This window comes from Solanum tuberosum, unplaced genomic scaffold, assembly GCF_000226075.1.
Source record: "Solanum tuberosum cultivar DM 1-3 516 R44 unplaced genomic scaffold, SolTub_3.0 scf00008, whole genome shotgun sequence".
Classification (NCBI taxonomy): domain Eukaryota; kingdom Viridiplantae; phylum Streptophyta; class Magnoliopsida; order Solanales; family Solanaceae; genus Solanum; species Solanum tuberosum.
This window is the reverse complement of record NW_006238934.1, coordinates 2354110-2380916: the sequence shown is the minus strand read 5'-3', so window position 1 is coordinate 2380916 and position 26807 is coordinate 2354110. Positions and strand designations below refer to the sequence as shown.

Genomic DNA, 26807 nt, shown 5'->3' with positions numbered 1-26807 from the left:
TGGGGGGGGTGGGGTGGCGGTCAGAAGAATGACAGCCTATAGAAGTGGAACAAGTTTTCTACGTCAAAAATTTAGAGGAATAACATTTAGGGAACAAAAGATACAAAAGTAGATAAACCATAGGGTATACAAGTTTAAGTACTTTCACCTTTTGGCCTTATCCAAAAAAAGGATAAAAAAGACCTTGATCTCCTTGATCTAGGACACAGAAATTTAAGGTTGAGCTGAACAAGAAACTAGGCAAGCTAACATAATCATACGTTGAAGATCAACTAATTGACGAAAATGCAACATAAATAGCAGAGAAACTCTGGTCTGAGTCCAGAATCAATTGGATAAGCACAAATGTGCTGCCTATTTTGCCTTTTTCTTTTCCAAGGTACTTAATCTAATCTAAAACCCGACAAGTGAAGCCCTAAATCATCCGAAAATTTTAACAACAGCAGATCAAGGCCAACGGAGTGACAGATTAGAGTCAATTCCCACTTTGGGTCTTAGTAACGTTTAGCTCAAAGGGGAAATTATCACAATAAAAGAAAAATGCCTATCATGCATGTTCTTAAGCAATCAGATCACAGTAACTGACTTATACAGATTCCTTAAATTTCCTATATTTGAAGCATAATCAAAATAAAATGAGATGATCCTCAAACAATTCAGAATCTTCCTATTAAAGTTGAGCAAAAGAATAAATTAAAAGAAAATGTTGGTATAGACAAATAGTCACTGACCAAGATCCAACAACTTGAGCAAACATTCAAATAATTACGATCCAAAGAAACTTGAATTTTCCACTAGCTCCAGCACAGGAGGAGGTCCAACTGCTTCACTTTCCGCAAACACTATCTTAAAGGTACGACAGATACACAATAGCTTTTAGATTTCTGAATGTCTTTAACTACCTCTGCATCCCGCCAATTGTCACTCCATGGGAATCTCCATATTTAAGGACTCCATTCCAAAAACACAACCACCAAGACTTCACTTTACCTTACATGATTGCTCTGTACATTAAGGTATAGCACCCAATTCTTTAGTCCTAGTTTCCCAACCTTTCAACCACAAAGCAAATACCAAATTGCCAAAACTGGCTCTTAGCATAGCTAGGAGGCTCAACTATTCCAGAATAGAACAATCCTGACACATTCTTATACAGTGAAGTACATTACAACTCCACGTGGAAAGACCGAGGGTTGAAGGTACATCAGCCATTTGATAAGGTTTTTCGTCCAGAAATTAGAGAGAATAGAAATGTAAATAGTAGCTAAAGATCACTAACTACTAGACGTACATCAGGACAATAAGTTTCTGTCAAAATAACTGTGTTCCGCCACAAAAGGGTTGCATAATCTTTCAGCTGAAAGTTTATGGAAAAGAAAAAACTAAGAAGTCAAGACACACAATTTGCCTTGGTTCCCTTATGCAGCTTTGGAACTTTTCTTTTCTTTTAGGGGATGGAAAAAGTCATCTTCCACCACAAGTGAAGGTAACCAAACACTATGAAATCGTTTCTTCAGATGATATTTTGATATACTACCTACCTCCGTCTCAATTTCTTTTCTTACTTTCCATATTAGCTCATTTCAGAAAAAAAAATGTTTTTTTTTTTGCATTTTTAGCAACTCTTTAATTTCATTTTTTTACGTGGCATGTTTAAGACAACAAGATTAAAGGACATGACTACAAAATTCAAAAGTCTATTTCACTTTCTTAAGCTGTGTGCCAACTCAAAACCAAACAAACAAATTAAAACAGAGGGAGTACCAAATTCTCTCTTAGTAACAATAAATTCTCAGAGAACAGGATATTTCAAAAATACTAGTTCTAAAGATATTCCTTTTACACAACAGCAACTACTACACCTTCATCCCAACCATAAACCTTCAGCGGTTAAAGAGTGACACAAGGCCAATATCAGTGAATAAACCTATGAATTGGCACAGAAATGTTTTCACAAAGACAGAACCAAGGAAATCCATCAGAGAAACAGAAAAAGAACTGATAAAAGAACTTCACTTAACACCAAATATTCAAATTTTTAACAACTTGTGCAATAATGCAAAGAACAAAACCAATAAAAAAAGATACATACCGGCTGAAGATCCTCTCTTTTAAGCCATACATTAACTCCCAATCTTTCTGACAGCTTAGGAGCTTTCTGCAAAGGCGTCTCATAAGCTACATCATAAACTTTCGATGACAAGATGTTTGTCAAATACTCATACCCGGACACACCACCAGTACCTAAAACCGGAGTATTCGGTATCAAATATCCCGGCTCACACTGCAACGAGCTCGGAGAAACTCGTAGCAACGGAACCGGAGCCTCCGGTGCCTCAACCGGCTCCGCCTTCAACGGTTCCGTTACCGTAGCTGGCGATGACAAGATCTCCGTCGCCTTAGCACGAATGAACGCCTTCTTTTTGCTTTTCCTCGTTCCGGAAACTTTCACAGTGTTAAAAGGAACAATGACGGAACTCGTCGCCGTGAATTCAGGACGGACGCAGGAATTCAATGACTTCACGGCGGTAAACCGAAGAACCTCCATTTCCTACGTTCAGATGTATAATGAAGATTAAATACGTTATTGTACAAATCCGTCGGTGGCCGGAGATGTAGATATTTTCCGGCGGCGGAGGTCGTTGGCAAAGGGTTATAGCAGATGAAGGAGGAGGTCTGAGGAGGGGGAGAAATGGCCAAAATTGTGAATATTTATACAGGTAAGGCCTTGTTTGTTTGCTGAAATTGAAATTCTTATTTATGAATTTATGAATGAACTCATTGAATGCCCATTAAAACTGTGGGGACATGAACTATTTCCATAACATGGCGAGTAAAAAACTATAGTTCATCGAATCTACGGATTAATATACTTCTCAATTTTGCGATTTTGAATAGACATATCTACGTTAAACTCCATATATACTTTGTTTTACCTTTTTCTTTAATATAATGATATCCGTCAACTTTATCATCTAAAACTAATATATTCTTGTTATAAAAATGGTTCGAATACACTCATACCATTATACAAATGACTTTTATAAATATCATTAGACAAAAGGATGTATGTGAACTACTTTTATAACGGTTGGAATATATACGAGTCATTTTCATAATGGTAAGAGTATAAGTAAGTCACTTTTATAACTAGAAGTATATTAATTCTAAATAATAAAGTTGAAGGTATATTCGATCATTTTCCCTTAAAAAAAATTAAAATGATTTTCTTAGTTTCAAAATTTAAAAATTACTTTACTCGTTTTCTTTATCATTCTAAATTCAATTCAGATACGACCCAACTGACGAAAGGGCATATTAGAGTAGGGGTGTGCAAAAATCGAACCGGCCAATAAATCGAACCGAAATTATTTTAATTGGGTCATTGCTATTGGGTTATTGGGTTATTGGGTTAACGGATTTTTAATGATTTTATAAAATAAAAAATTGGGTCGTCAATTTGGTATCAGTTTTTACTTTTTAGTATTGGATTATTGGGTAAACCAATAACCCATTAAGACGGTAATAAGTTACTAATATACCCTTCATAAATATCAAATATTAATAATTTAACACTATATCAGTAATCTACACTACGGTCTACACACTTCACACATCATAGTACTTCTATTTCACATCAGAATTTTCATATTATGTTTTGGTTGTAACATGTTATTGTAGCCTTCGTACTACATCTACTCTTATTGATGCAAATTGTAATTATATTTCTTGTTTCACTATATCAACACATTTACAGCTAATTTGTTTGTCTCACTGTATCGTGTCAAATTGTTAGAGAAGTGAGAAATCGTATATTTATTTTATGAGCATTTTCTTATTGGGTAAATCAAAAATCGAACTGTTAATGACTAAAAACCGATAAATCAAAAACCGATAAAAATATCTTATTGATTTGTTATCGGTTAAGCACATTTTAAAATAAAAAACCAATAAACCGAACTGATAATACATAAAACCGAACCGACGGATGCACACCCCTATATTTGAGTTACTTTTATAACAAGGGATATATCAACTCTAAATAACAAAGTTAAGGGATATATCAGGTCATTCTCCTCTCTTTTTTTTAAAAAAACCTAATTTTCTTAGTTTCAAAAATATTTAAAAATTACTTCACTCATTTTCATTATCGTTCTAAATTCAATTAAGATACGACCCAACGAACAAAATCTCATACAAAAAATTCGATAAAATATTTGTTAAATCCAAATTTCTTACCTAAATAACTAAATTATCAAAAATAATCATTAAAGACTTTAAATAGCAAGCGAAGTGCATTATAGGAGACTAGTTAATTATATAGGACAAAAATATATAGGTGTAAAGTGTGGTTAACTTTTGAGCATTATTAATATTAATAATAGAAAGAATATTATTTTAATTTGTTAAAGGAAGATATTTGAGAGTTTTAAAACGTTTAAGCACTAAGATTTAAATAGTTTGTTATAAGTAAGTGGAGCCTGTGTAATCTTTTAGTGGTTTCAACTTTCCTCTTTGACAAAGAGATATTATTTTGGCAGGATTGTTTAATTAAGTAACAGTTAGCACAAATATTTTGATATATTTTTAGATTACAAGTGATCAAATAGTTATCAAAAGATTCGATATATCGAGAAGAATTCATATTTAAATTTTGAAACTATTTTAAGGAGTTTGAGTTGTGGGATTGGAAAAAAAATAGTTTGTTGAGAAAGATAAATTGTACATATTAGTAGAATTAGCATAAAGAGTGTAGTAAAAAAATTTCTAAGGCATGTTTTGTCAAGGGTCAATAATCACATAAACATTACCACAATTTATTTATTTATTCCATATGGTATATGATATTCATTTTGAGGTCTAATTAATTCAAATTCGCTTGAAAATTTTTACTTTAAAGGAGCAAAGTGCTCCCTACCAAAGACTGACTACATATACAAGACTTGAACCCCAAACTACTAATTAATAATGAAGAAGTCCTTACTATTAAAAAAATATTTTTACTACCTCCAAAATAAGACTATGTCTTAAAAATATTCCTACATTTAATTAGTATTTATCAGCCTTAAATATGGCAGAGTAAGTATATTTTCTTCTCAATTTATTTCGCTCGATTTTCTATCAATCCAAAATCTTTGTTAGATTCTGACTCCTACTTTTATAATAGAAGAATTTGATATAGGTGAAATATCTTTAAGAACAGTGTCATAGGCATACTTCAAGCGACAAGCATTTCTGTGATTTCAAAATTTTACAACACTTACCACTCCACCACAACATTTAACGGTAACATTACAATGTATTTTTCAGATTATGAATTATTTTTAAAAATACTATCTTAAATTGTGTATCAATAAAGCAATTATACTAGTGTACTTGAATTGTGTTTTTAATCATGATATTACTATAGTTATTTATTTTATTTATTCACCTTTTTATATATTGAAATCACTTATATAAATCTCTGTGTACGTTATTGAAATTTATTTATTTTTTATTACAAGTGGCTTAATGTTAGTTACTTTCTCCATCCAACAATAATTGTACATTATACTAAAAATAGTTATCAAATAATATTTGTCCAGTTTAAAAAATCAAGAGATAATTTACCTTTTATGTCTATTTTACCCTTGCTATTAAATACTATTTATCATCTAACACATTTGTCAAAGCATTAAATTTAATAAAATCAAAGGATAAAATAGTAATAGTACCCCTATTATTTATTGTTTCTGAAGGAATGTGTCAAGTCAATAGTGAATAACTATTGTTGAACAGATAGAGTATTTTTGTTAAATCGATTTGAAATAAGAAATGAAAGGTTTTTGAAAAATAATAGTAGTATCTCAAGTAGTTGAAAGGTCATGAATATTAAAGTTTTTTTTGTATGTGATAATTCTGTTGGAATAAAGTAAAATATCCAGTATCCACTATTTTCAATAATGCAATAACTATGACTGGCATTTTGGTCAAGAATGAAAGCTATTGACTAGGATATTTTACTGTCAATATCAAGTTATCAACTAAAGTGTAACATAGATATATTACTAGATATAGGACCCCGTGCCAGCACGGGGCCCAATATATGTTACTGTTTCTGTTTTAATTTATGTGGTACATATGAAATTTGAAGTGAATCAATTTTTTAGTATGTTTTTATATATTTTAAGTTGCTAATTATTTGTATTTAGAGTATGTTTTACGTAAATATATTAGAAATCACAATAATTAACAAGTTAATATAAAAAAGAACTTATAAAAAATTCATTGACTTTTGAAATTTCATTTGTATCACATAAATCAGGACCGAGTAATATATATGAAAATTACATAAAACGTACTATAACTCAGAATAATTAGCAACTTAAAATATCTATATATCTATATTTCTCTCAATTTATGCGGCATAGATGAAATTTTGAAAGTTAACAAAAACTGTTTATATGTTTTGAAATATTTTAAGCTATTAATTATTATGATTTATTATACTTTTTACATAAAAAAAATTATTTATATAAAGTATAAAAGAGAAAATTTAGAAAAAGGAAACATAAATGTCAGCAGGAGTCCAATCTATGTTAATTTCTATGTTTTAATTATTGTAATACCGATTGAATTTGGAGAGCCAACTAAAAAATTTTAAAGGTTTTTTTTTATAAATTTTAAGTTGTTAATTATTATAATTTATAATATTTTTATTAATTTTAAACCAATATATGTTTTTCTCTGTCTCAATTACATGAGACATATGGAATTCGGAGAGTCAACTAAAATTTTAAAATATGTTGAGTTGTTAATTATTATACCTTATAGTACTATTACGTGATTTTCAAATAAAATATGTATTTTTTAATTTCAATTTATATGTCATTGATATAATTACATATATTAAGTAATGAAGAATTAATGTGTAAATTATGTGACACCTATGAATTTTGGAGTGTAAATCAAATTAGTTATATGAATTTGTTTTAAAAAGCGGTTAATTATTATAATTTATAATACTTTTTATATATTTTTTAAATGATATATATATATCTTTATGATATTGATATTAGTATTATAATAAATTAAATTTTATTATTTTAAATTTATGATCTCAATTGTCAGCCTATGCCACATTATAAAATGTTCCAAAGTAGATATCAGATTTACAAAAATGTCGATGCCAGCTAAAGTAATAAAATAACATCTAAGGACATGAACCTATATATGTATATATAAAGCTGAATATTGACAATTTGATGTGGCATCTCTCTATGACCAGTATTTGTATTCATCTTTTTTTTCCTTTTTTTGACATTTTATCTGTGTTTTGTATTTTTTATTTGTATTTAAAAAAAAAGTATTTATGTCATACCCGATTAATTATGCCCTTTATAACATCCATTACACTAATATAGATTTAAGTAAATGAAAATGGAAGATGAAAAGATAAAAACTATTCATTTTTTATAACTGTTTATAATTATTTAGCCTATAAAATAAAAACAAAATAGTTGAGCATTTGTAACAAATAAGAACAAATTTCTTCACTTTGGCTCTTCTTCTTCTGACGATAATGATCAATATATGGTATCAACTTTTGTCGCTAAGATGTCCATCAAATTTCTAGGTCATGTGACTTTTTTAACAAAAGAGAAAGAGAGAATATCTCATTATTCTTGTGAAGACATTGATGTAAAGAAAGAGATTATGTAACAAAAAATTATTTTCAAAATAAAAGACTTTTTGAAAAAATGTTTATTCCTCCTACAAGGAGAGAAAATTCATTGTGGTTGAGAAATTTATAAGAAGTCTGATTAGTGTTTGAAAGGGTAAGAAAAATTATTCGGAGAAAAAATCATTCTATTTATGGAATTCGTATCAAATTAGGAGGAGAACAAGCAAAAATTTATTTTGTAATTTGAAAAGAGAGAAAATTAGATATTATTTATTTCAATGTCATTATTCTTCTAATTTCTTTCTTCTTTAATTTTGTCTTGATTTTTTGTATGTTTAATTAAAGGTTTTTTTTCTTATTTATCTTTAATTAAAGTTTATATATATTTTCTTAAAAAAGAATTTAAAAAGATGATCATATTTAGTTCCTTTCCTCATCAATGCTATTAATCTCATAATTAGTGTTATTTATATTATTTTCTTAATTACTTTTTTTTCTTTCATTTAATTATTTATTTGAAGAAATTAGTTATTATAACTTTATAAGAATTACACATGTATTTTTACATAATTGATTTGTTATTTTTAAAATTTTTGGATCATTCTTCATCTTAAAGTTCCTATCTATATGTAATAATAAAGCTAAAATAGAAAATGTGGGGTGACACCTTCTTAGCAATAGATACTTATTTATTCTGATCAATGTTTCTGACATTTTTTGTTATTTTTTCCTTAAAATAATTGTTGCCTCGATTTTTAGTTTTAGTTTTATTTTTTTAGCATTTTCTAATTTTAAAAGACTGAAAAATTTATATTGAAAATTTACAAAATATAAAAAATGATTTATTTAACTCCTATCATCATCAATATTATTATTAATTTGTTTTACTTCTTTTCTTAATCTTCATTTCATCATTAATGTAATTTATATCATTTTCTTACAGACACACATATATATATATTTGTGACATTTCTTAGAAGTTAGGATTACTATTTATTTAATTTTTAAAAATTTTGAATTCTTTTGTCATACTAAATACAACATGTTTTATTATAATTACATTCAATATACCACATAAATTGGGACATGGCAAATAACATATATTATTAAAAAATTAGGTTCAAAATGTACTATAAAATACAATAATTAACAACTTAATATATTAAAGAGACATATAAAAAATGGTTAATATTTGAAATTCTGCATGTGCCACATAAATTAGAACAAATAGAGTAATAAATATTACTTTCAAAATTATGTTAAAAAAAAGTACTACAAATCACAATAGCTAACAATTTAAAATATTTTTAAAATCATATAAAAATTTCAATAACTTCTCAAATTCCATAATATAACACTTAAATACTACATATTATATATTAATTACTATACTATAAATGACTTAAATACTCCATATTATCTATTACAATAATTAACAATTATTTGACACTTTAAATTCTATCAATGCCATATAAATTAGGATAAAAAACCTAACATATAATATTTAAATATATTTACAAATAATATAAGTAATACTATACATTACAATAATTAACAGCTTAATTATTTAAAACTTATATAAAAAATTTAATTGACTCTCTAAATTCTATTGGTACCACATAAAATGGATTATATGATAAACATATATTGTTTGAAATTGACGAAAAAGAAACTATAAATTACAATAATTAACAAAATAAATCTCTCGACTCCAACAAATCTATCAATTAATGCCACATAAATTGGGACATGGCAAATAACATATATTATTAAAAAATTAGGTTCAAAATGTACTATAAAATACAATAATTAACAACTTAATATATTAAAGAGACATATAAAAAATGGTTAATATTTGAAATTCTGCATGTGCCACATAAATTAGAACAAATAGAGTAATAAATATTACTTTCAAAATTATGTTAAAAAAAAGTACTACAAATCACAATAGCTAACAATTTAAAATATTTTTAAAATCATATAAAAATTTCAATAACTTCTCAAATTCCATAATATAACACTTAAATACTACATATTATATATTAATTACTATACTATAAATGACTTAAATACTCCATATTATCTATTACAATAATTAACAATTATTTGACACTTTAAATTCTATCAATGCCATATAAATTAGGATAAAAAACCTAACATATAATATTTAAATATATTTAAAAATAATATAAGTAATACTATACATTACAATAATTAACAGCTTAATTATTTAAAACTTATATAAAAAATTTAATTGACTCTCTAAATTCTATTGGTACCACATAAAATGGATTATATGATAAACATATATTGTTTGAAATTGACGAAAAAGAAACTATAAATTACAATAATTAACAAAATAAATCTCTCGACTCCAACAAATCTATCAATTAATGCCACATAAATTGGGACATGGCAAATAACATATATTATTAAAAAATTAGGTTCAAAATGTACTATAAAATACAATAATTAACAACTTAATATATTAAAGAGACATATAAAAAAGGGTTAATATTTGAAATTCTATATCTGCCACATAAATTAGAACAAATAGATTAGTAAATATTATTTTCAAAATTATGTTAAAAAAAAGTACTACAAATCACAATAGCTAACAATTTAAAATATTTTTAAAATCATATAAAAATTTCAATAACTTCTCAAATTCCATAATATAACACTTAAATACTACATATTATATATTAATTACTATACTATAAATGACTTAAATACTCCATATTATCTATTACAATAATTAACAATTATTTGACACTTTAAATTCTATCAATGCCATATAAATTAGGATAAAAAACCTAACATATAATATTTAAATATATTTACAAATAATATAAGTAATACTATACATTATAATAATTAACAGCTTAATTATTTAAAACTTATATAAAAAATTTAATTAACTCTAAATTCTCTTGGTACCACATAAAATGGATTATATGATAAACATATATTGTTTGAAATTGACGAAAAAGAAACAATAAATTACAATAATTAATAATAAAAAAAAAGGCCTACTCCAAAAAATCTATCAATTAACAACATATATTGTTTGAAATTGATGAAAAAGAAACTATAAATTACAATAATTAACAAAATAAATCTCTCGACTCCAACAAATCTATCAATTAATGCCACATAAATTGGGACATGGCAAATAACATATATTATTAAAAAAATATTTAAATAATTAAGCTGTTAATTATTATAATGTATAGTATTACTTATATTATTTGTAAATATATTTAAATATTATATGTTAGGTTTTTTATCCTAATTTATATGGCATTGATAGAATTTAAAGTGTCAAATAATTGTTAATTATTGTAATAGATAATATGGAGTATTTAAGTCATTTATAGTATAGTAATTAATATATAATATGTAGTATTTAAGTGTTATATTATGGAATTTGAGAAGTTATTGAAATTTTTATATGATTTTAAAAATATTTTAAATTCATAACTATATATTTCAATGTACAAGATTTTGATAAAATAAAATCTTTAAAGTTAAATTATAATGTTTTTGAAATTTAAATTATTAAAACATATATAATGATTTTATAGAAAAAATAATATCATATAAAATTAAATGAAAAGGATAATAAATTCAACTTTTACCATGATTTTATAGGAAAAAATAATATCATATAAAATTAAATGAAAAGGATAATAAATTCAACTTTTACCATGATAAGGTTGAAGAATATTATTTAAGTGGAAGGAGGTGGGGCCCACTTATATATGTACAAGTACTTTAATGCAATGGAAGGACCAACATTGTACAAGTACTTTAATGCAATGGAAGGACCAACATTGTACAAGTACTTTAATGCAATGGAAGGACCAACATTGTACAAGTACTTTAATGCAATGGAAGGACCAACATTGTACAAGTACTTTAATGCAATGTTGGTCCTTTCCAACTCTCATTTCTAAATAAGAGTAGATAATATGGAGTATTTAAGTCATTTGTAGTATAGTAATTAATATATAATATGTAGTATTTAAGTGTTATATTATGGAATTTGAGAAGTTATTGAAATTTTTATATGATTTTAAAAATATTTTAAATTCATAACTATATATTTCAATGTACAAGATTTTGATAAAATAAAATCTTTAAAGTTAAAGTATAATGTTTTTGAAATTTAAATTATTAAAACATATATAATGATTTTATAGGAAAAAATAATATCATATAAAATTAAATGAAAAGGATAATAAATTCAACTTTTACCATGATAAGGTTGAAAAATATTATTTAAGTGGAAGTAAATTATTAAAACATATATAATGATTTTATAGGAAAAAATAATATCATATAAAATTAAATGAAAAGGATAATAAATTCAACTTTTACCATGATAAGGTTGAAGAATATTATTTAAGTGGAAGGAGGTGGGGCCCACTTATATATGTACAAGTACTTTAATGCAATGGAAGGACCAACATTGTACAAGTACTTTAATGCAATGTTGGTCCTTTCCAACTCTCACTTCTAAATAAGAGTAATATATGATTAACATTGAAAATGTGTTTGGCATGATTTCAAGCTTGATCGATCTAAGAATTTTAAAATATTCTTTTTAGCAAAATAAGTTTTTTAAAATGAAAAAATAATTTATTTTTAATGAAAATAGGGGGGAAAAAAATTAACAAATAGCATTCGAGATTGATTATGTCTTATCATCCTTCAATATACTTTATTTTCACTCTATCATCATAATCAGTGACGTAGCCCAATATAGTTTAGGTTTACCGGACAATTTTCGTCAAAATTTTTTACTATATATATTGATTAAAAATTATTTTTCATACATATATTTACATTTTGAACATTCTTAACAAAATTTCTAAATTCATCACCCATATATACTCCACATTCAATTCTCATAATAATTTTGTAGATTATATATGAATATTTTTATAATAACATCACTTAGAAAATACTCTAATTTTTTTAAAACATTTTTTGTTTGTATCGAACACACCCAAGTGATTCTGACTGTGAAATGAAAGATGAAAATTAAATTGCATTCTATGACATGCCTATTAATTGACATTTATTTAAAGGAGAATATCACGCATTAAAAGAACAATTTTTTCTAGAAAAGTAATAAAAATCTTTCTTTTTGGGAAGCTTTTATTGTATATACATTATGAAGTTCTTTTTTTCTTTTTTGGTTAAACAATCTAGATGTGAAGCCAGCATATTTGACTAATTTTATTGACGTCAAATCGCTATAGAATTTAATAAATTTAAAAAAAAATTATTAAATAAGAATAAATAATTTATTTAAATATTTGTAAAAAATCAAAGATACATAAATTAAAATTTTTAATTCATCCCTTACATCAAATATATAAGCGGAAATAATTCCTTAAAAAGTTATTCTACTAAAGTTCTTTTTTTTTAAGGAAAACAATTCAATTTACTTATGGGAATATCTTATCAAAGTCATTTTTTTTCTAATACAACATAATCACTCAACAATTATAGTTTGACTCAAAAAAATACAAAGCGCATATTTTACGTACCATGTAATTTTGAAACTTGATTTTTTAATAATAAAACTTATTTAACCTATAATTATTTTCTTTTTAAAACCTTGTCTGGACCTTGAAACCTCTTTTGTAACACTCATCTATTCATGATCGTGAAATGAAATAACGAACTTTATCAAACGGTAAATTATTTAAGTTATTAATCAAAAGTGTACTAAGATTGAGTTATTTTATCAATCTGAAAATTACTAGTAATATCATACAATGATTTAAAGAATAGGGTGCGAGGTAAAACATTTAACACACTATGTGATGAGATGTAAACTTCGAAACACGAAGCGCAAATTTCACAATTTTTTGTATATCGAAACTGAAGGCAACAGAACTAAAAACCTCCATTAATGGAGCTTGAGTTTAGTGAAGAGAAATAGAACATTCTAGAGAGAAGATGAAATGGAAGACGTGTGAATTGTATTTCACTAAAACTAAAAAACTATGAGCTTTACATTAATCTGTATATATACATGTGTGAAAAGCATGAAATTAACTAACTACTTTTTTGTAACAACCTAACTAACTCCAACTAACTACAACTCACTAATTCTAACACCCTCCCTCAAGTTAGAGGTGAAGTAATCACAAATAACTTGTTCAGAAGTGTAGAGTGTTTAACTCCAGTCAAGGTTTTGGTGAATATATCTGCCAATTGCGAATTTGTAGAAATGTGATGAAGTGTAACCAGCCCTTGTTGAAGTTTGTTCCTAACAAAATGACAATCCACTTCTATGTGCTTTGTTCTTTTGTGAAAAACTAGATTTTTGGCAATGTGAACTGCTGCCTGGCTGTCACAAAACACATGTATGGGTAAAAAGCTATGTACCATTAGTTCAACAAGTAATCTTTCAAGCCATACTAGTTCCCGTACAACTTGTATCACATCCCTGTACTCGGCCTCTGCAGAGGATAATGACATAGTGGCCTATTTTTTAGACTTCCAACTGATAGGGCAGTCTCCCATAAGTACCAAGTATCCACTAACATATCTCATTGAATCAAGACAAGAAGCCCAGTCGGAGTCACAATAAGCACTAATAGTGAACTCTGATTTGTTTGAAATGAAAATCCCCAAAGTAGGATCTTGTTTTAGATACCTAAGTATATGATAGGCAGCCTTCAAGTGTGTATCTCTGGGTGACTGCATAAACTGGATGAGATGTTGTACACTGAATGTTGTGTCCATTCTTATGTTTGTGAGAAAGTTGAGCTTACCAATGATCTTCCTATAGTGAGTAGGATCTGGGAGTAATTTGCCATCAGTAACTGTGAGCTTTTCAGCAGAGTCAAGTGGTGAAGTAGTTACTTTGTAGTTCATAACATCAAACTCTTTTAGAAGGTCAGCAGTAAACTTTCTCTGGGAAATGAGGACACCATCTTGTCTATATAATATTTTCAGTCCTAAGAAATAGTGTAGCCTCCCAAGGTCTTTAATCTTAAACTAATCATGTAGAAAAGTCTTTAGAGAGGTAATCTCCTCCAAGTCAGTTTCTGTCAAAATTATATCATCCACATAGACAGCAACAAACACCAAAGATAATTCATTTCTCTTGTAAAACAAAGAGTAATCACTGTTTGAGTGTGTGTATCCCTTTGAGCAAAGGCTGCTGGCCAACTTGTCATACCATTGCCTACTTGCATGTTTCAAGCCATATAAAGACTTAAGATTCTTAAGTCTGCACACCAAATTGTTTTCATCTACCATAAGACCATTTGGTAGTGTCATGTACACTTCCTCATGTAGGTTACCATGGAGGAAGGCATTATTCACATCCAACTGATACATATTTCATCCCTTCTTCACAGCCAAACATATCAAAGTCCTTACAATAGTCATTTTTACTACAGGTGAAAATGTCTAAGTATAGTCAATTCCAATTTGTTGTGTATACCCTTTCACTACCAGCCTGGCTTTGAACCTTTCTACATTGTCATCTGTTTTATGCTTAATTTTGTATACCCATTTGCATCCAATTGCATGTTTGTCTGTTGGTAAGGGGACTCGTTCCCATGTGTCATTAGCATAGAGTGCTTCAAACTCTTGTGTCATTGCCATTTGCCAGGCATGATTCATGATTGTTTCCTCATAACAAAAAGGTTCACAGTCATGTAAGATTGCTTTTACCAACTGCTGGTTATTAGAGCATAGGGTAGTAAAACATACATGGTTATGATTGGATATTACTGAGGTGAGGGAATGTTGTGGATCAGACGTAGGTGTGGGAGAATGCAATTTAGGCAATATGTAGTTATATTCTTTAAGGTAGCTAGGAGGCTGAAGTAATCTAGTTGTCCTCCTAAAAGTTGGTGGTGCAGGAGCCTCATTAGGAATGATGAGATCATGTAGTGGTTCTATAATGTGGTCTGATTCTGAGTTTGGGGAACAATGTTGGTTATATGATCAATAGTGAGTCCATGGGATGTGTTTGAATCCAACAAATTATCATCAACAAAGGTATTATTTGTACTAGGCATGCAAGTCAACTTAGCAGAATTGTGAACAAGCAATTTTATAATGGAGTTAAAACTGGAACCATCAGGAGCAATAACAAATGGAAACACTGATTCATGAAAAGAGTCATCTCTAAATACATGAACTCTTTTGGTAACTAAGTCTAGGACTTTGTAACCTTTAGTATTGAAAGGATATCTAACAAAAACATGTGGTGTGGCCTTTGGCTCAAATTTGTCTTTATGAGTTTTTAAGGTGGTGGGAAAACATAGGCATCCAAAACTTCTAAGATGAGAGTATGTGGGCTTTCTTTGGTACAATTGTTCATATGGTGATTTATTGTGTAGGATTTTTGTGGGTAGTATGTTAATGAGTATGTTAATGAGGTAAGTAGCAGTTAAGATGCATTCTCCTCGGTATCTTATGGGTATTTTTGAATGGTAGAGAAGTGCCATTGCTGTCTCTAGGAGGTGTTTGTGTTTTCTTTCTACCACCCCATTTTGTTGGGGTGTGTAAGGACATGATTTTTGGTGTACTATTCATTTCTCCTGGAAATACTTTAAATTTGTTGCCTTACCATTGGTGAACTCCAGCCCATTATCAGACCTAATGGTTTTTAGTTTGGTATGGAATTGATTTTCTATTAGACATATGAAGGCTTTGACAACTTGCAATGCATTGCTTTTGCATCTAAGCAATTGTGTCCATGTTGATCTACTATAATCATCGACCATAGTTAGAAAGTAGTTATAACCATCATAAGTAGGTATGTGATATGGTCCCCATAGATTAATGTGTAGTAACTCAAACAGTTGACTGGTTGTATTGGTACTTTCTGGGAAGGGCATTCTAGTTTGTCTTGCCATAGGGCATATGGTACATGTGAAAGGTTGTTTGCTGGAAAATGTTATAGATATAGTGGATATGCTTCTCATCTTTACAAAAGGTACATGTCCTATTCTAGCATGCCAAAGGAATTCAACAATATGATCATGAGATGCAGACAAGGAATTTGAAGTGCAAAAATTAACAGTAAAGGAACAAGGATTAGAAGAACAAGAAATGACAGCAGAATCAGTTTCTTTATTTGACTAAAAAGAATTTCTTACAATGGATGGGGTGAAGTTTCACATTTACTTTCAACTAAAAATTTATTATCACTAAGTACAAAAGGAACAAGTTTGCAGGTAGAAGAGTGGAAGCAATGTGAGATGAACTATTGCCATTGAAGTGGACAGGACAATTGTGGCACTTGGTGCACAAAAAATATAGACCATTCTTGGCTCTACCAAGCTCCAGAGGGCTCTTCAGAGAAGGGCCCTGCAAAGAACAAGAGGAACTATTAAAGCTAATTGTACCCTTGAGTTGTAATGCTAAACAATGGACAAATATTAAATTGAATTTGAAGCTAGGTACAAACATTACTTTATGCAGAGTTAAAAGAGGATTCAAACAAACAAATCCGACTTCATTCACTTTGACCTTGTATCCATTTGGTAAGGTGATCAAGAAGGGATATGGTAGTGGTCTAATGTTCTTTAGCGCAAGTTTATTATAGGTCATATGGTGTGAGGCTCTTGAGTCTATGATCCAAGAACCAACAATCAATTTATCACAACTACATGACAGGTCACCTATCTCATTTATTGAGGAATAACAAACAAGTATATCTGTCAAGTTCACAGCTCCACTTAGCATATTGTCTGAGTTGTCAACATTAGTGTTTCCAACTTGTAGAGTTCCCAAGAGATTCAACAATTGTTCGTATTGACTCTTAGATAAGTTCAGTGGCATTTGTCCTCTCTGCTCATGATTTCCCTCAGCTTGGTTGTTCTCTTCCTCAGAAGTGTATGCATTGGCTGCTGAAACTGAACCCTTTCCTTTTGGAAACTTGGAACTTGTTGGATAGCCATAAAGTTTGTAACACCTATCTTTCGTGCAGTAGTCACAAAACAATTGTGGTCTGGTTTATGGGTAAGCATTTCCACTGCTAGAACTATCCCTAAAATTAGAATTGCCAGAGTTACTTGTACTTCCTCTGTTTGACTTGTAGTTGGTCTTAAATCCTCTTCCAGTGTGTGTTAAAGAAGATGCAACAAGAGATGTGAAATCTAGGGCCGTGGAGTTATGAGTCTTCATCTTCCTTTGCCTCTCCTCTTGACACAAAATAGCAAAAACTTGTGCCATGGTATGTAGAACAACCATCATTAGAATGTTCCCTCGCACAACAATATACACCTCATTCAACCCCATTAAGAAATGTTTGAGTCTCCTGTCTTGTTCAACCTTGTACATCTTGGTCTTTCCACCACAAGTGCACACACAAGAGCATTGGGATGCAATGTCAATGATGTTAATTTCCTCCCATAATTTCTTCATTTTTGTATAGTAACCAGTGATGTCTAGATTTCTTTGTACCAGGTCATTGATCTTTTTCTGGATTTGGTACAGTTTACAACCATTTGTTTGATCATAACGATCCTCTAATTCTTCCCAAAGTTCCTTAGCATTATTCACATATTGCAGCCCATCTCTCAAGTCTGGTGAAAGAGAATTGAGGATCCAAGAAGTTACCATATCATCACATCTTTCCCAATGTGCAAAAGTTGGATCTGTAGAAGCTGGTTTCACAATCTTCCCGTTACTGAAACTTGTTTTGCTTTTTACTGATAATGCCCTTAGTACAACTCTTCTCCAAGATCTGTAGCCAGTTCTATAAAAAATAGCAGGTAACAATGTAGATCCTGCATTTTCTGATGGATGTAGATAAAATGGACTAGCAATGTCCATTGTAGCAGTAGCAACAATAGGGATATCTTGTGCATCAACCATCGAATTTTATGTAAAATTTAGAGAAAAATGAAAACTCGAAACAGGGAACAAATTCGAGATACAAAAAATCGATTAAAAAAAAATATGACCACAGAAACCAAAGAAAAAAACTCAATGAAGTTCACAAATCAGAAACAAGTGAATGCAGTGAAATCGAGATCAAAATCTCAATACAGCTAAGAAATAAAAAAAACTGGTGAATGCAGTGAAATCGAAATCAATTCAACACCCACAGAACATAATCAAATGCGGAATGAGAATCGCCCAGTCCTAGGCTCTGATACCATGTCGAAACTGGAGGCAGCAGAACTAAAAACCTCCATTAATGGAGCTTGAGTTTAGTGAAGAGAAATAGAACATTCTAGAGAGAAGATGAAATGGAAGACGTGTGAATTGTATTTCACTAAAACTAAAAAACTATGAGCTTTACATTAATCTATATATATACATGTATGAAAAGCATGAAATTAACTAACTACTTTTCTATAACAACTTAACTAACTCCAACTAACTATAACTAACTACAACTCACTAATTCTAACAATATGTATATCTCATATCAGGAAAATATTTTCAAAAAAGTTTGTAAATAACTCAAATAAATTATTATAATATTATTTGAAAAAGAGAAAAACATAAAAAAAAAAAAATGATAGTTCAATAAATGCTAATTATGCATCCAAACAAGTAAATTCAAGTTTATTAAACAAGTCAAACGTACGAAAAATTTCACAATAGCAAACTTATCCTTTTATAATTATAAGAATAAATTGACAAAAAAAGAAGAAGAAGAAGATAAGTTGTCATGCCAATGTGCCATAATTTTGTTTTTCAAAATAATAATGGGTTCAAATATTTTTTAATTGGGTATGTATTTATTAAAATTGTTTTAAAAAATAGTAAAAAATATTATCCATTATATTGAAGTTGAATTTTCTTATTTGTGTGACATTTGTGTTAGTAAACTCAATTTTTTATGTTTTGTGTTAGAAATTAAACATAGTTATTGATTAAGTGTTTTTCGATGGGACTTTTTTATAATTAAAAATCTATGAAATTTATGTACTTAAGGAATTTCTATAAGCCTATTAGTGGTGGAGAGCCAGAATTTTTATCCAAATTCCACAAACATATATATTAAAATATTTATTAATTGCATGTGAACTCAATTATGATTGCGACAAAATACTAATACGTATAACATTACGTGAAAAGAATCATTTATAGAATTAATTAGGGGTGAATAAAATCGAACCAAATCAGAAATCGAGTTAAACTGCAAAAAAAAATTCAACTAGTAATTTGGCTTGGTATTGAAAAAAAAAATCGACTATACGTAGATTCATTTAGTTTTAAGTAAACGAAAGTTAATCCAATGCCAAATCAATCCGACATTATATATATAATTTTTAAAATTTATTTTATACATAAAATTATTTACTTTGATATAATTTATAAATATTTCTTATACTTTTTCATAAATTTTATCTTTTAACATGTTATTTTAAGTTTGACACTTAGTTAGCATTGTTGTTCATCTTATATTCCTAAGATAAACTTTGAAGAACTTAGTAAGAAACAACAAAGTTTAAAGAGTATTTTCAAACTAGAAAATTAAAACTAGTAGAGAAAATAGAATCAGAAACAGATTAGAAACAATATAAAAAAAAATTCTCAAAGAAAGAAAATAGAGTCCACTGAATGCACAGTGTCCCCTTAAGGAAATTATTCCCCTCAAGTAACCGAGGTTAATGGAATATATCCTCCCAAGATAGAACGATCTTACTCACCGATGTATCGGTACCTAAAGCCACGGTGTCAGCGAACCACTCAACGTCTGTAAAGTACACTTAGAATACTAGATTTAGTATAGTAGAAGAAGTCCAAAAAAATTCGTTCAACTAAAATTAGAGGAAATCCCTCAATTTATAGAAAACAAAGAGTAGTGTGAAAATGTTCTTATTGTGCCTTACCGGCAAACCTTTGGAAAAGTCACAATCTTTCGGAAATGTTACAACATTTCATAAAAGTCACAACTTTTCATAAAAGTTGCACTTTTCATAAAAGTCGCAACTTACTTTTAATAAAAGTTGCAACTTTTCATAAAAGTCACAACTCTTCGTAAAAGTCGCAACTCTTCATTTTCCATTCACACATTTTAAAACCCAACAAGCGTTTGACCCAAGTTCTCAAATATTCTTAGCAAATTATATTTGAGTGAAGTCTTTGGTGAAGTTTCATCATGTGTTTGGCCCCCAAATTTTCCCAAAAATATTTGACTACTCTATTTCAAAAAATATGATTTATACCCATAAGTTCTAAAACTATTAATAATACCCATAAATTTATATTATCATGTTATAATGAATATGTTACGTTAACAATAACCTTATAATATAATTGATAACAATCAACAATAACAAAATAACAACATAGGCAAGACAATACATTAATCACATACTTAAACTTGTCACTGATTCACTTATAATTATAACCCAATAAACACAAATTATTCCTTTTACTCAATTTTATCACTCAAAATAGAACTCAAACTTTTCCGGAGGAGGTAGTAACATATGTTAGTTAGATTTAATAAATAGTGAGTATTTTTTATAAAAGGGAAAATGATCTGATATACCCCTTAACTTTGTCATTTAGAGCTGATATACCCCTCGTTATAAAAATTGCTCATATATACCCCTATTGTTATACAAATGGCTCACATATACCCTTTTCTCTAACGGAAGTGAAAAAATTGATTTTAGTTTAATTTTTTAATAATTTTTTTAAACAAAGTATAATCCCATATGGGAATACTTAATCCTACTCAAACATTTTTTTTTTGTACTTTTTTTTTGTTTTAATGACTAATTTAGATTTATTATTTTGATGGTCAAATTTATTTATGTTTCACTAATATTCTTGTAAAATTTATTATAGATGATCCAATTTTTTTCCAAATACACAAACTAAATTACAATATAGCCGAAAAAATAGTTTTAAATTATAATATAGCCACAACAAAATTGTTTTAAATTTTTTTCTTACATTAAGGAATAAAAGAAAAAAATAAAATAAGAATAAGAAACTCAAATAATGATAATCAAAGAAGTCAAAAAAATAATTTTTGTATGAAAACAATTAAAATATACCTTAAACTTTGTTAGAAAATATACCCCTAAATGATTTTAGAAAAAATTAAAGGTTAAATATATAAATTTAAAACTAATTTTTTCTCTCCCGTTAAATGAAGGGTATATGTGAGCTCATTTTATAACGGTAGGGGTATATGTGAGCCGTTTGTATAACGGTAAGGGTATATATGAGTCACTTTCATAACGAGGGGCATATCAGCTCCAAATGACAAAGTTGAAGAGTATATCAGACCTTTTTCCCTTTATAAAATATAAAAGTTTGGAGTAATTTTTAATTTTTTAAAATTCCCAAATATTAGAACTTGGCTAATATTTGAGACTTGGGATACTTGGCAAATATATTTGCCCTAGTTATATAACCAAACACCACTTCTCAAGTTTTTCCCAAGTATTCTTGGAGCCAAACAAGTCCTTAAAATTTTGAACGGTCCAATAAAAGTTATAATCCAAGATATTTTTTTATGTGGTTTCATTTTTTTTTTGAATATTTTAGTGTCACTACTTATCTTATATTCTTTGTTGTTTTCTTAGAAAACAACGTAATGAGTAATTATATTTTGATAAGATAAAGAAATATTTGAAGCACAAATTAATTATATGATTGTATGAATACTTTACTGGAAAAAAACCTGAAATATCCAAAAACTTGAAGAAAATCTAAGTTTGATTAGTTTGGTTCATTTTATAGATGAAAAAATCTGACATGAATAATTTTATTTGAAACATGAAAAGAATCAATAAATTGAAATTGGATTGAAAAATAGTTTTTAACTTAAAAATTGTCTTTGAACATGCATTTACATAAAATTTGTTTTAATTTTGTAAGGAAAAGTGACACTTAAAAACTGTGAAATTATTTTAAAGATAAAATTTCATGAAGAAATATTTTTATATATATATATATATATTTTTTAAATCTCACAATATCACAAATCTATGACTAAACGAAAGCTAATTTCTTAGTTTTGATATAAGGTGACCCAGGGTCTTGAAAAGGTACGCAAAATCCACCAAAGTCAAATAAAACGGCTGTGCTTAAAATTGAGATGCATGTTTTATATGAGTACTTGATTTTAAATGAAATTTATTTTTTATAGTACAATTTTAATACTTAAAAAAAAACTTTATCAAACACAATTATTTTTTAGCTTCAATTCGATCATAAAATTTGAAGTTAAAACTTTAAACTTAAAAAGTTAAGTTTTTGAAATTATAATTTTTGAATTTTGGAGTTCTGTTTGAACATATATTTTATTTTATTTTTTGTGAAATTCAAAAATTGATTTGAGTCAAATTTTGGGAACTTACAAATATCTAAAGATTAAAATTTTAAAATTTGATCTAATGGCCAACTATTTATTTGAATATAATTTTCAAAACCTAATGTAAGTTGGCCAAACACTAGCTTAACCGAAAACGTATTCGAATATACTTCTTAGTAAAAATGTCAATTTTTCAAAAAACTATTAATGCTAGAATATAGTACTTTGTAGTAAAGATGTCAATTTTTCAAAAAAACTATTAATACACTTATGTAAAGTAGTATTACACGCATACTCAGATGCAAAATTCACAATTAATATCTAACATAATTTTATTTTATTTTTTATTATTTTATTATTTGGTGTCAGGTATCTTTTTAGAGCCTGATTAATTTAAATTCACGTCAAAAAATTCATCTCAAAGGTGAGTATTTCCTATCAAAGAGACTTCATTTTTGAAGTTTGAACTCGAGACTTGAATATTAATTCCTTTCCTTTTTCTTCCTTTACATTAACAAATATATTGTAATAATTTGAATTTAAGATATATACACTAATAATGTAATAATCTTTATATATTATAAGTGTTACTTAACCTATTGTAACATGTTATTATAAAACTATGTGTGATTACTTTTTGAGTAAATTTGATTATATAAATATCTTTTACAATGTAAAATGTGGACCTTTAGCTTTGAAAATTTATTTGCACTTATTAACACCTAATTTAAACCTGAGCAGTTAGCCAGTAGAACGTAACCCCAATTAATGGGTAAAGCAGATTGTTAAATATACTCCTTAGTCCATTTTTATTTGTCATATTGTGTTTTTTGAAAGTCGATTTGACTAATTTTTAAAGTTAAATTAGATTACATTAATTTGATATTTTAAATAAAAAAATTAGATATTCAAAAACTATACGAAAAGTACTATAAATTATATTTTTTTTGCAAATCAATATGATAAAAAAAATACATCGTAAAATATTAGACAATTTTTTTATAATTTGACTTTAAAAAGGAAATTATAACAATTAAAAGTGGATGGAGATAGTAAATCACATAACTTTGGAAATAATTATAATTATTACTCATTCTGTTCACTTTTATTTGTCGGCTGTATTAAATATATATTTAAATTTCATTTGCCATTTTTAACATATTAAGATATTTTAAAAATATTTTACTCTTTAAATTAATTACTTATTTCTAAATTATCTCCTAAAATCTAATATTATACATCAATTAATATAAATAAATAATTTTTCAACCAAACATTACACATAAAGACATTCAATACAAATAAAAGATCTCTTTGAATATCCAATAAAATTGAAATGATACAAAGAAGATTAACATGATCTCTGATTTCTTGAATAAGCCTAATACACACAAATTGAGAGATGATTCTTTTTCTTTTTTGGGCATATAGACAATAGCTAATAGAAAAAAACAATATATATGAAGAAAGATGTGTACATTTAGTTCATACATAGAGTGCAATAAATAAAATGATTTACGGATTAAAGTTCAATTTTATAAATTTTGAAACTAAGAGCCTATTTGATATTTGGAATATTAGTTAGTTGAGTTGGTTGAGCGAGGAATCTTTCAATTTGTATTTATGGAGTTTAAGATTTGCATAATATATATATATATATATTTGTTGTCGATATTGATAGTTGTACCTCTAAATTGTAATTTTCGGATATTTGTATAAACAAGCGAAGCTTAATTTATGGAGTTTAAGATTTTGCAAAATATTAGAGCTGTCAAAATGGGCTTGGCCCACTAGGTCGGTCCAAACCAACTCTTGAATTAAATGGGGTTGAGCTTAATTTTTTCTGCCCATTTAGGAACGAGGCTTTTTAGCCCAGCCTCATTTGGCCCACTGGCCTCGTAGGCCAGCCTATGGGCTATGAATTTTAAAAATATTTATTGTATATATTTTAGTATAAATTATAGGATTCTATTTTCTCATCAATCCAATTCCCGTTCACGTTTTTTCTTTTTCTTATCAATGAATAGATCTCTTTACTTGTATGACTTAGATGTCTCGTATTTCTTGAAAAAGTGATTCGATTGATGGGATTTGGTATGAGATCGATGATCTCGATGAGATTGATATTCCAATCTTTCTTCTTAGAACGTATTGATTTGACCCCATAAGCGGGACCAAGCATGTTGCCGCCAGAAGCAGAACCCCGTATTTCTTCTAGAGAATCTTAAGTAGTGTTTTATTTGTTAAAATTTTGTCAATAAATATTTTTAAAATATCAATATAAAATCAAGATTAACTTCTTTACATATCTTTTACATTTTAGGGTCATTAGCCCACTAAATTTTCTTATTATCCCAAGTCCATTATTCCATTATAACTATGAATCTTTGACCTCTTTTACTTTTGTTTTTATGCCTAATTTCCCACTTCTCATTTATTGTCTTGTTTATGAAAATAGTGATCATGTATTTTTTTTTGCTCGGATGAATCTTTTGAATGTTGTGTCTTGGCTATTATGTTTTTGTTTTGTAAATATTCACTGAAATATGTGTAATTCATGAATGAATTTATGTATGTATTGATGTCGTGTTCATCAGACACATCAACGTTCATACTCTTTCTAAGAGGAAAATGTTGTCCATTTTTTGGTTGAAGTCCCAACCCGTGGCCCACTTAGGACTGGATTGAGCTTCTATTTTATAGACCCTTTAATTAAAAAGGTCAGCCCGTCCCAACTCATTTAACTCTCTAGCCCATTAGGGCCAACCCAACCCATTTTGACAGATTTACATAATATGTAGACCTTCGAAACTTAAAAGCAACTTTATGTAAACACGATTTAAAAAATAACTATAGGAAAAACGCTTTAATTAATACTAATCTGTCTACATAATCTATGTGGGAAAAAAAACACTACAAGACCAAGTCATCAATATTAGGAATAGGAAACCTCGAAATTGCAGCAATTCCAGTCATCTGAGCAAGTCTATCTCTTTCAACATCGCTAAATTGTACAACTTTTCCACCAGTTTCTTGCACTAATTTCTTCAATTTTGAGTATTTCTTCCTCAAGTTAATATTGTTGTTCTCCAAAAGTTCTTCAGTGATCAAAAGTGTCTCAATCACGAGCAACTCATGTACATAATCAACACTTTTAGTACCATAACACACCCAATCACATTTATTTTTCACCATATTCATGAATTATTCAAGCACCTTTGTTCCATATTTGTGACTACTTTATCACTCAAAATATCCTTTATATTGTTTTGGTTAACCATAAGAATATGTTATTCGTTTCTCTCGATGGATTTTCCTCAAGCTACAAGTAAGTTCGAAAATCATCCTTGATAGAGTCTTCGCTTGCAATCACCACGTGAGGTATGACATTCATATCGATATGTTTTCTGAACGAATTAAACAAATAAATTATCGAAAAAATTCTCCAAATTCGAGATGTTTTTCGAAGTTTTTTTCGTTTCGTATAGTTGCACAATGAGTAATAGTTGTTGAATTATTATCAATCAACGTTAAACCTATACTTGAACTGATATATCGTAATGATTCTATAACAGTTTAACATATCTACAAACCAATACCCATTAAATCAAACCAATAAACTTTAAAATCGAACCGAATCAACCAAAAAAATAAAATATTTTTCTATTAAAAATGAAAGTATTTTCATAAATTTTAATCAATAAACATTGATAAAATGTGTTTTCCTTGTATGTAACACACCAAAAAGAAGAATAAAACAGCAGTAATAATAAAAAAAAAATTGTGTTAAAATTTACACAGTTTCTTCAAAGTTTTTGATTGTATAAATATTACATAGTAAAATGTGGACGAATTTGGACC

General features: G+C 28.1%; 1 protein-coding gene across 1 annotated transcript in view; it reads right to left on the bottom strand.

Annotated features, from left to right (window-relative positions):
* The window catches only part of LOC102592163 (threonine dehydratase biosynthetic, chloroplastic-like), a 6345-nt gene extending 3592 nt beyond the window's left edge, over positions 1 to 2753 (bottom strand). The window contains exon 1 of the mRNA XM_006339038.2: positions 2093 to 2753. Within this exon, the coding sequence (XP_006339100.1) occupies positions 2093 to 2548 (456 nt within the window). The 5' untranslated portion in view covers positions 2549 to 2753. The remainder of the gene's footprint in view (positions 1 to 2092) is intronic.
* Positions 2754 to 26807: the final 24054 nt, after the last annotated feature.